At 36.1% G+C, this 12,445-nt stretch overlaps 1 protein-coding gene across 15 annotated transcripts in view; it reads right to left on the minus strand.

Annotated features, from left to right (window-relative positions):
* Unc79 (unc-79 homolog, NALCN channel complex subunit) overlaps positions 1-11,811 on the minus strand; it is a 246,476-nt gene extending 234,665 nt beyond the window's left edge. For 10 of the 15 annotated variants that reach the window (XM_008821701.1, XM_008821697.1, XM_008821692.1 and 7 more), the window contains exons 1-4: positions 11,697-11,742; positions 6,315-6,332; positions 4,521-4,825; positions 1,269-1,439 (exon numbers count right to left, since the gene is read on the minus strand). In XM_008821701.1, the coding sequence (XP_008819923.1) occupies positions 1,269-1,439; positions 4,521-4,767 (418 nt within the window). In that variant the 5' untranslated portion in view covers positions 4,768-4,825; positions 6,315-6,332; positions 11,697-11,742. Of the gene's footprint in view, positions 1-1,268; positions 1,440-4,520; positions 4,826-6,314; positions 6,333-11,696 lie in introns of all 15 variants that reach the window. The other 5 variants (XM_008821708.1, XM_008821704.1, XM_008821706.1 and 2 more) reach the window with 4 other exon arrangements.
* Between the last annotated feature and the right edge of the window lie 634 nt (positions 11,812-12,445).

Genomic DNA, 12,445 nt, shown 5'->3' on the forward strand with positions numbered 1-12,445 from the left:
TAGTGTCAATTGTATTAATGATTTTTTCTGTATGAAAGTGTGTATTTTAATAAATGAAATGGAGATCTTTTTAAAGGTTAAAACATCATTTAATTTATGTCTTATAGGGTTTATAATGAGTACAATATTGTATAACTGTAATAATTCAACTGTAAACCTAAAAATTTACAGCCAAATTTGAAAGAGATGCATCCTACCTCAGGAAAACGTTATTGAATATGTCAACTGTGTTGTAATGATATGCTTCTTCTAAGTATGTTGTTATTAAATAAATCATTTTTAAAAATTAAAAAAAAAAAAGAAACGTGCCTAAAGCCATACAGCTAGCCAGTGGCAGAACTGCAATTTGAATCCAGAACCGTCTGAATTTTAAAACTGTATTTTTTTCAGATTATTCACTGAAATATAGGTTAATCTACAACCAGTCTCTTTAAAGAATTCTTTAGAGAATTTTGATCATAAAAACTACAACTCGGCTTTTTTTTCTCCTTTGCTTTCATGTTTGATACACCTGCAGAAGTAAGTCTATGAAAGTAAAAGAGAAGCCAGGTGCAGTGGCACAAGCCTGTAATCCCACTATTCGGGAGGCCAAGGCAGGAGGATCAAGTCAAGATCCAGGCCAACCTGGAGCCTCTATCTCTCTCTCAAAAAAAGAAGTAAAATTTAATTCAGATCCTGTGCTTGTAATTGTATCTTGCACATGAGTTGTAGGTTTTGGCTTTCTTCAAAGTGTTTCATAAATTTTGAGTCACTCGTTTTACATCAAAATGCCTGAGAAGGGAAGCTGATAGAGTTCTCAGCTTTGATTATGTTTCAGCCAATGGGAGCTGAGTCACCCAATACAATACAGCAATTCAGGAGAGCTGGAACCAGCCAACACACCTTGACTGTCTCTGCTGCTCACTCTAGCCTACCTAACCACCTCCAGATGCAAAGGGGAAGAATTTCTACATTGGAGACACTCTTTCCACCTTTTTCTAATGTGCCAAAAGATACTGTAAGAAATACAGACTGTACTTTGATATATTATTTCTTCCTATTCTATAAGGGAAAACTAAGGTAATAAAACAATTCTAAGGTATAATCATCTCACTTCTTCAATTTTTAACATAATATAGATACGGAAGCAACTGAATTTAAACCATAGTACGTGTACATAGCAAGTGGTTCCATTATAATCTTGAAAATCAAGAGTCTATAACAGTAAAAGCAATTTCCATTTGTATAATACATAAAAATAGTCTAGTATTAGGTAAGATTGAACTTACATATAGCCATTGGTAGAAAAGATGTGCTAAGGTATTCAATAATATCCTTGTGCAGAAATGGAGGAAAGGTAGCTAACGTTGAAATCATCGTGTAGGGCAAAGTACTCAGAATATCATCATTGAGAAAGGGTAGCAAACATGTAGTTGTATAAAATATTGACTGTCCAAGATCTACAAAACAAAATTAAGTCATCAGTAACTGAATATTTTGTCATTAACAAAATATGCTGATTTTATATTTTAAGTTTTAATAAGCTGGCTTAAATTACTTAAAATTGTTAAATTATTTTTAAAAATTGTTCCCTTCCTATTAAGAGTTCTAAAACATGCCGCTTGGTATGTAATGTGGTAGGTATATAGGAACTGATCAGTGAATATATTAAGAAACATAAATCTATTACATGAGTCTTTCCTCAACAGTCTGTTATCAGTAGTTCCTGGTATTCACATTACTCCTTGATCTCATTAAAGCACTTTCCATGTGAAAATAAATCCTGAAATCCCTCCATCTTACCTCCATTACATTTTATACACAGTAGCTGAGGCACAAAGATGCTTGATTATTTGTCCACTTAAAATTTCAGCCAAGTCAGGGGAGTATTAGAAATAAAATAAAACCAGGCCATTTCTGTACCACCAACCAAACCACAACGGTCCGGTATCTGAAGTCTTGGGCAATGAGAGTAGCAGGCTCACTATGCACCAGGGAAAGAAAACTACAAATTGGTACTGCACAGCTCTGTGCACTTAATTGCTAACCATCATGAAAGTCAGTGCCTCCTCAAAACAATCTCTCAATATTTTAAAAAGGAGATAGTAACAATACCTACCTGGCTTCATTAAAAGGGTTGTTAGATTTAAATGAAGTGTGATTGCAAAGAGCTCGGCAGAGCATATAACATGTACTCCAAAACATTAGCTACTACTTACTGCTATTAATATTACTATTGTTATTACCTGCACAAGAAGTAAAAATAGACGTCCTTCAAAACAAACTACAACTATTTAGCTTTAGAATGCATGTAGAACAAATCCTATTACATTAAATGTACATCTTGATATTTTCGAATCTCCCAAAATATGGCCATCAGTCAAGACTTGTCCATGAAGACTCATCCCTTCTGGATACATTATGATAGGAAAGTATTAGACTCTGCTCTGCTTTTCCCCAGATGTGTCTTTCAGAACTATCTGCATTCCTAAAATTATTCTGATTGTCATTAGAATTAATACACCATCTTAATAAGCCCATCAACTGACAATGTGGTCAAAGAACAACCTGAAGAGCCAGGGTCAGTCAACCTTGAGCTCCAATCAATGAAAAGGAAAATCCATGGGCATTTTAGTATGAATTACCTGAGGCTGTGCAGAAAAGACACCTCACCTCCATTCATTGTGCTTTTCAGCCTAGTTACAGAACATTAGCACTGAAAGGACCTGGGGTATTTTCACAAATGCAGCTGAGATCTAGAGAGGGTGGCGACAAGTCACCAGTAGTTGAACTGTTAATGCTCATTCCTGTAGGCCACCCAGACGGAGTGAGGACATAGCCTCTAACCATCAAGCTGTGCTTTTCATTCTCAGCATGCAGAAGCATCACTGGAAGCTTGCTTAAAACTTCAGCTCTCAGGACCCCTCCTCGGTGATTCTCACTGAAGTTTTGTAAGTTCCACACTCCCTGGTGACTCTGAAGTTTTTCTAGCCATCCTAAGAGAAACAAATACTGCCTGGTTTCTCTATACCCTTCACTACAATGAACTAATGAGTTTTATCCTATGTTCTAAGCTCTATTATTCAGAACAAGAGCACAACAGATAAGTAATAATAAAAATAATGTCATAAAACAGGTATAAGAATAAGAACACAAACATAAATCATCTGACCTGAAATTGTTACAATTTACACATTATATGGATTGTGATTTACCAAATTAAATATCATAAGCAAGAGGTCTTAAAGATAAAAGTGCCAACATCTACCCAAACCCAGTAGACCAAGAAACGAGTTAGTCCATGGTGACAACAGGACTGGGCATCACAAAGGAAGGGCACTGGTGAATGTCAGATGTATCAACTGACAACTGTAAGCTCTAACAGACTTACACTCAGATTTGTCTCATTTAAGTTCTGAGCTGGAAGAGGATTATAGTAAAAGAGGATAGGTTTAAGACAGCCATGGAAGTGCAGGATAAGCAATTTTACAGAGCTCTATACTTTTATTTTCATTACAATTCAGAATTGTAAAAATAAGAAAAGCAAATTCAATAATCATTTCATCATTTCAGGAAAGTAAACTTTTAAAATTTTAATTAAAAATACATCATATTAAATAAACCATTATGCATTCTTTTAGGACAATCAGCTCATTAAAAGGCAAAACAATCCCCACCACCACCTATTTCTAAAATCCAGCTTTTCTATACAATGAAACTCTGGTCATCGTACTTCCAGGGACCAAATTACCCATGTTTTAAAGTTAAGACAACTAAGGTTTCTGAAGTGCTTCTCTTCCTGTTTGGTTTTTCATTTAATTCTCCCAAATCCAGGTTGGATAGTTAAGCAGAAGATGTTACTGTACTTGATTGTGAGGGTTAGAAGAACTGAGTCAGCAGAGCCACAAAAAGACAAGGTAGAAAGGGGCAGCGAGGAGAAGCCTGCTTTCCGGCGTCCATTCTAAAACATCATTGAACATGCCATATGCTGGATCATTTTGGCACAGCATTTTGTAGTAATTATTGATTGTCAGAGATATTTAGACGAATTCTCAGACATTTTTTTTAATCTAGCCTCCTGACTGTTAAAGTCAGGAAAAATGATTCCCAGAGAGAATCTTTGACTTGCCCCCAAAACTCACAGAATCAGCCAGTGGAGTATATCCTGTTCTTCAAGCTTAACCTCTTACATTTTCTAAGGCAAGTTTTAAAAAAAGCTCAGCTTTCCAACTGTGGATTCAACAAGAGTCCCCACAATAAACTGATCAGGGAAGAGAGTTTCTTGCTATATTCTTCTTCTGCCTCCAGTCCATTTTCTCCAACACAAGCCCCTGAATAACAACCCTTGGTAGTACAGCAGTGTCAGATGATAGGATGGAAGCAGCATGATTAAGTTTCAGTGTAAGAAAGGCTTAAAACACACAAAGCCCTTTCAAGAGATTTGTGACAATAACAACAGTCTCCAAGTCTACTACTGTTCAGCATCATAGATATTTATAAACACACATGTACATTCCAAAAGATTTCAATGAAATGCTCACCATGTTGGCCATGCTGTAGTAAAGGAACTAGATCCAGTAGAGTCACCAAAGTCACGTAGAGGCCTTGATAGTCCAAAGAAGGGTAGTCTGACAACTGAGCATCACGACTTTGCGGGCCGCGTTCTGAAGGAGCATCTCGCAGGACGCTGTAAAGGAGGGAGCGAGTAACAGTAGGGTTGATGGAACTGACCTGCGGTCTTAGAGATGGGGTGAGTGGGAATGGCACAGGAAAAAGACACATGGTCATGGGCACTGTCAAATTGGAGGCATCTTGGTTTTCCTTCTTCCCTGTGCGGGACAAAATGCTGTTGGGGGGACAAAGAAAAAAAAGAGACAACAAAGACACAAAGAACAGCACATTACATTGAAATGACACTCTAAAACAAATAATAAAACACCAGATACAACCCACATAAGATGCAATTGCCACGCCAGCACCATCTACAAATCTAGTACTGGTCACACAGCTTTGTGATTGGAGATACCAACAACACAGGGTTACTTTGTGGAAGTTTCATTGCATCTCATGTGTTATCTGGTTTGTAAGGAGCAAAAATATAAAAATGCATGTTTCAGTGCCAAACCCATGTTTTACAGTTTGTCAATCTGGTGAAGGCGAGGTTTCCTAGAAGGAAAAACAGTGGCTTTGCTTCATCAGAAAGGGCTCTCTTTCTTAATTATAAGGCATTTTCAAATAAATGTTTTCAGCAAGAAAGACTGTCCTAATCATGTAAATAGAAACTTGCAAAATATAGGTATGGCACTTGCAGAAACATGTTTTAGCAAAGAATAAACATGTGTGTTTATTAAGAAAGTCTTAAAAATCACATGTTTATTGCATCAAAATAATGTCTATATGTATATTATGATACTGTTTCATGACACTTTGTCAGTATCATTTGAGATAATGAAGTTTAAACAGGCATATGAATTTAGAAATAATACATATTTCTAAAGTGTTAGCTAAACTACATTGGAAAAGCTATAAAATAATATAGAGTAAATGGCCCATAGCATGTGTTTGTGAACTAATGATAATGGTTATGTGTGTGTGTGTGTGTGTGTGTGTGTGTGTGTGTGTGTGTTTTAATTTGGCATGTTGGGGAGGAAACATTTTATCTTATGAGTAAAAACAGTGGTTTATTAAATTGTTACCTTGAAAAGTCTAAAGACTAAGCAAGCATTTTCTATTATACAGCTGCACATCATATAATAAGATCTCATATGTTACTGCTGCTACTTACGTTATTATTCAACAAAACTCACTAAAGAAAACATAATTTAGAAAGTTAAAAAAAGTTTAATGAGAATAAAAGTAATCTCTAAAAAAATAGTTTTTCTTTAGTCTTCATTTAAAACTATAAACCTTTTAATAAAAGTTATAAAGCAGAAAAGTTGTTGATTTAAAAATAAAAGAAATTCCTGCTTAGCCAAATGTTTAGGTTTTTAAATTGGATTATACTATTTATCAGTAGGCAATAGCTATGCATTGTAGTATCCACAGCACTTAGGTGCTTGTTTGTGGTATACTTATTTTCACATCGAAATAGATAACAGTTTATAAATGCTTCATTGCATGAACCTTGTTTTATACTTACTCTATGTACATCCATTACTAAATTCTCAGTTAATGGTATTACAGCTATAGTTTTACAGTGACGTGAAAGAATTGGTTAGTGTCAAGCATGCTTGTTATGTCAAGTTTACATTAATTTTTGTTTACTCTTAGTGCAGAAATATGTTACAATGTAAAAAATGACTACATGCTTTTTATTTTCTATGTGCCTAATTTACCTCGATTTCCTTTGTCTTCTGTTACCCAATGTCCAGGGAAAAACAATTGATAATAAAGATAATTTCAGCATACTTATGTAATACTTCTTACCAATAAATAACAAGATTTGATGTTTCATTTTTATAGGGATTTAATTAACCCTTTTTAGTGTGTGCTATATTTGGCTTTATAACCTTATACTTTACAATGTATTATCAACATTCTACCTATCACTACCTGCCTATATCTGTTATAAATAACATAGTTTTTGCATCAGACTTTATAGTTTTACCATATAACTCAATTTCTCCTAAGGGTACCATCTTTAAATGTTGTATTCTAGATAAGCCCAGTCACCAACAATTTGTTTTAATCCTGTAGGAGTCTATCCCACTGAACTCCCTTTAGAATCACAAAATGGATATATGTCAATTATTGTATCCTAAACTTCAATATAAATTGGATAGAACAATATAAATTTATATATATATATATTGCTTATATAGCTTCCAGCATCTTTTCAAGAACAACATTGTCCCTTAAACAACAGAAAATATTTGAATATCATAAATTAATGATATTTAAACTGTCCTTCAAGTTTGGTGCCCTGATAAACCACCTCCTTGGTGGGGGAAATATAACACATTATCTTTTTGGCTACACCTTGTTATTTTTCCAAAGCTGCGTGAATTGACTCTGGAGGCTACTACTGTGATATTTTTCCCTTACAATATATGTGGGATTCCCAAATGATAGAAACCATGGCTTCCTACATTCAAGGAGGGAAGGATGTCAGCACTGAAACAGTAAAGCTTTCTTTCATTGCCATTGCCTTTAGTAAGTAGGTGAGGTTGAGAGAAAAATGGCGGAAATGAGATATCCATGAAACCGGATTTAAATTACCATTCATGTCTCAATGTAAGGAAATGTTTTCATTTGCGGAAAAACTTAAGAGGGGCTTATGAATCAATGTACAATGCATTGTGACTTTATGATGTTTTGTGAAGTTTATTCAGAGAAAAAATACTTATTTCCCCAACCAAACAGTGTAACTTGGGAATGACCAATGATTTTCACATCTGAAATTCTTTCCCAGAGTTCTACGAATAGACCCAACCAAAAAAAAATTAAGAATGCCCTGCTCAGAAGAGTTGGACACAGCAGCCCATGCTTCACCTTGCTTTTCCCTCTTGAGGTCCTCTTACCAAGCACTCACTTTCATTATTATCAAGATAAGGCAAGAGAAGAAGACCTCTGTGGGTGTGGGGAAAGATGATTAGGTATCCTGAGGTCTTTATAGCACAGAAAATTAATATGTCAAATCAACCTTCTATACAATTCAGAATTTTGATATTTGAACTGCTACTATGCACTAAACAAAATTTACTTGATTATGTTATGCTGTAAAGCTACTCTACGGACTTCTTCTATGTGTCTCTGTGTAGGCATGTGTGTCCGTGTGAGTCTGTGTGTGTGTGTGTGTGTGTGTGTGTCCACGTGTGTCCTTAAATTTTCCACTAAATTAGCTTATCGGATTGAGACTAGAATCTACTTTTAAAGCATATTAAATTTTTCTGAACAGCTAGTGGCTTTCACCAGATGTGACGATTTACATGCTAGCAGCCCAAAGAGCACCAGAAGAGAGATCTAGCAGAAAGATTTCCAAAAGAATGTCTGAAGTAGGAAGAAGACTTGGAAGCTTTAAATGTTTGGCCAGGTGAAAGGCAAGATCCTTAAAGACCTTTAGATGTTTAAAATATGACCATGAAATGCTGCTAATATAAAATGAACCAACACCTCTACCCAGTGAGAGATTAAACTAGATGATCTTTATTGTCACCCCTAATACTAAGGAGAAAACAAGCAAGAACAAAAACCTTCAGATGTAAAGTTGTGCTAAACTGTGCTCACCGTCTGACTGAGGACCCTGCTAAATTAAAATGAGTACACCTCAGCACTCAGATGTAATCTCATCCAGGACCCCAGTCATGCCATATTCAGAAAATGCTTTAGAAGGAAATGCACTGGATGAATGAAATTTGGACAGAAGTCAAATCAACAAGCATTTACTGATCTGACCCCCCTTTATAGGCCAAAACCTGCTCTTGGCACAAGGCACATAGGCTAGATGCAACACAAGACTTCCTTCTACGATTAGAGTTGAGGAACCTCAATGAACCTTAATATGAGTCTAATTATGAGCTACGTGGTTTATGTGGACTCTATATTTTTTTCAGTCTTTTTGAGACAAGGTCTCCCTGTAGCCCCAGCTGTCCTGGAACTCACTGTGTAGACCAGGCTGGCCTTGAACTCACAGAGATCCGCCTGCCTCTGCCTCCCGAGTGCTGGGATTAAAGGCGTGGGCCACCACGCCCAGCCCTTATGTGGACTCTTTAACTGATTTTCTAGTCAGCTATGGAAACATAGATCTCTCTTCCTGTGGACTAAATTAATTGATATTAAACATCTAGGTTAATCTCGGCCTTTCAAAATAGGTACAAAGCTCTGCTGAAATTTGTGGAAGTTGCATGAATGCAGATAACTATTTCTCTAAAAATGTGATTCTAACTTAGTTAAAGCTGCTTGAAGTTTGTAATGCGGTGCTATGCAGTCCCCGCTGGTGTTGAACACCTATTCCTCCTGCCTCTGACTCCCATGTGCTGAGATTTCAGACAGGTGTCAACTTTTTCTTTCTATTTCTTTCCAAGAACTGGAGTTCTAAAAGCAGCAAGTGACTCTGAATGTAAAACTTATCTAAATGCAAAAGGAACCATCTTGTTTGTAGTAGAAGTTTTTACTGGTAATAATCAGGAACCAAACACTTAGATCATCTTATTTGTCTTAAACTTTCTATTAGCCTTCTAAACAAGAAGGAATACAAATATAATTACAATGAATAATTCTATAAGCAATGAAAATTATTATAGCCTGGTTCAATATACAGGACAACAGTTGAAAGTTTTATATTTCCAGGTTTTTTGAGGGGAAAAAAAGCTGATATAGACTCAGAGAAGAAAAAAAAATCATGTTCAGCCCAAGAGTTGACCTGCAAATATTAATATTAAAGTTCAATCTGTGGTGTGTTACATTCCTCAGTGGTTTTTTTTTCATATTTCCGTGTCTTGTGCACAAGTGTTGGTGGATATGAGTGGGTGTGCGTGAGGAGTATGTGGGAATCTTCACCAGAGTCTGTCAGCTTTTCTCTGACCCATAGCTCACTGTTGAGTGGAAGACAAAACCAAAACATCTGGAATTTGAAATACTCTCCATAGCACCTCGGATACAGTGCAAATGAACAAAAATTCCAAATCGACGGCAAATTTCTGTGCTGAGTACTCCCTTTAATCTCCTTCTTCCCGTAATCTCACAGAGAGCCAAAACTACCCTCTGAACACATAATGGATGCTGGCATTCCCAAAGGTGAAATCAAGTTTTTATTAGAGTAAATGTCCCTTTAGTGTGAGAGTAGCACTAAAGAGCAGCAGTACAGTGTGTCACGCGTGTGTACTGTAGATTAGGGCCACCAATGACCTCATGACTCCAACATTAGATATATAACACTGAACAATGTATTAATCACTCTTGTGACTTAGTTTCATTATCTGTGAAATGGGTATGGCAATGCACTTCCATAATTGTAAAGGATTAAAGGAAATGTCACATTTAAAGTGTTTTACAGCACCATTTGACATTCTGATGTACAACTGTCATAATACAATAACACTATGATAGTGATAGTTACTGCTATTGTTACCAAGAGCAATTATTGCCTCCCTTGCAAACGGGCTATGTTCAATTGCACAGAATCTTCTCCAACAGGAAACTTGAACAAACTACCTTCACATCAGTTCTACCATTAAAATGTTATCCCCCATGACAGCTTTCTAATGATCAATGCTCAAGAAAACAGAGCCTTGTAAACATGACTTCAGTATGCTGAATTTCTCTTTTTCTTTTTTTTTTTTTTTTTTTTTTTTTTTTGAGACAGGATCTCCTTGTAGCCCTCAGTGGCCTGGGGCTCACAATCACTATGTAGACAGGCTGGCCTCCATCTCACAGAGATCTTCCTATCTCTGCCTCAGGATTGAAGGCGTGCACCACCATGCCTGTATCTATCCCAAATTTCTTAACTTTTTGGCATAAGCGCTAAGCCCTGTGCAGCTCTGAAGAGCGAACAAGGATATCACTATCTCTTCACAAGTGGATTCATAATGCTTCCTACTAGAAAGGCACTCTCCTTTTGAGTTGTGATATAGGAAGCAGTGCCCCTTTGAGAACCCTGTCCTCAAAGACAAAAGGAGAATTTAAAAGAATAGAATCAGATGCCTCAGTTCACAACAGTATCTGATTACTACTATGAAAACCCTGTTAACTATTCAGCATCATTTGAAAAGGGAAATGGCTTGTAACAAGGCCCCTAAACCCACTGTATAAGCCTGACATCATGAACCTAATAAACAGAATCCCTTCAGTCTAGGACAGGGATGCTAAGAACGCTAAAGATGAGAAGACATTCCAAAGAAGGACAGTGGGAGATGGAGGCGCAGAAGACTAGTAACTGGTGGGTTGCATGGTGTTTCTTTCACTAGTGTTCAGCCAGTCTGCACACAGCAAGCAACAAGCCACCAGAAGCTCCAGTGTCACTACAGTAACTCCAAAGTTGAGCTCATCTCTTCATACCTAACTTACAAAAAGCCTTTGCCGCTGTCTAATGCAATGGTAGAAAGTCCTTCAATGCGTTTCCAAAGCAGATTTAAAGTAAGATCTTGGAAACAGAAGAGACTAAGTCCTAGAATTTAGTGGTGAGTAAAATGTTCTGAATTCTTCAATTTTGTTTGCCAAAAACAGCCAAAACTTTGCTGTAAGGCTCGTCTTTGTTTGTATTCATGGTTAGTGTCTGGCAGAATGGCCCCTCAGGTCTGTCTTGTAGTAAAAATAGAGTAAAAAGAGCTGCTGTACTTCTGTTACCTTGTCCTCCACAGAATTTTCATATCATTTTGTAAAGTATGCTGAAACTGAAAGTGTTAACATAGATTTAAAACAAGTGTTATCAGAAAAATAGGAAATACTAACAATAACCCTAACTGCCACTTTTAGACTAAAAGTGTCCCTTGTTCTCAATCTCAAACACTGTACTCTCACTAAATCTTATCATTTATAGATCTTTTGAAAAGACATTCAGCTGAGGAAAGCAGGCAATAGCCATGCCTCCCATTCTTCCATGTAAGCCTGGCATCTGACCTGCTAGCAACACGCAAAGACTGCAGTCCAGACTCTTCTGGCAGAGCATGAGAAAATGTAATGCCTTTCCAAACTTTCAGGTCAGTGTGAATTTAGATCCCAATAAATTCAGCAATACTACCTACTAATTATCTCAAAGTAGAGAAGATTTTAAGGCTTACCTTAACAAGGTCTGAGAAAAGTATTTCAGGGTGTTTGCAATATCTGTTCCTGATGGTACAGGATAAATGTTGTGAAGAACTCGATTATGATACTCCTGCAAGTACCGGATCTTGGAAGCAACTAGATAAAAGCAAAAAAAAAAAAAAAAAAAAAAAAAAAAAAAAAAAAAAAAAAAAAAAAAAAAAAAAAAAATTTTTGAAATATAAAAAAAAAGAAAAGAAAGAAAAGAAGAAACTTCTTGTAATATATATTAGGCACAGAATGATGAATGGCTGCATATAGGAATTCAATCAGTATTTTAAAAATACATGTAAATTTTTACTGGAATGTCATGATAGAAACAATATAAAACATTTAATTCCTTATAATTGCATTCAGCACCCAAAATTATTTTTTATAATCTAGACTAATATCCTATTCACAAATTATCTGGTCCTTTTTTCAATTTCTAAGGAAAGCAATATTCTAGTTATTTTCTAATTATCCCCAAATTGGCTTATTATTTGCAGAATAATATAGATATGAGTCTCTGTCACTAGAGAGTTAGATTTAATATTGCTTAACTAAAGTTGAAGGAGAAAACTCAAAGGTCTTTCAAAACTAAAAGTTCTTCAAAAAAAATAGGGTATTTATTATACAATGGTATCAAATGAAATCAGGCTTTTTTGTTTGTTTCTTTCTTTGAGACAGGGTCTCACTATGTAGCCCCAGAGTTGGCCTAGAACTCACTGTGTAAACCATCCCAGAG

Source organism: Nannospalax galili, unplaced genomic scaffold (genome assembly GCF_000622305.1).
Source record: "Nannospalax galili isolate Female #2095 unplaced genomic scaffold, S.galili_v1.0 scaffold107, whole genome shotgun sequence".
NCBI lineage: Eukaryota > Metazoa > Chordata > Mammalia > Rodentia > Spalacidae > Nannospalax > Nannospalax galili.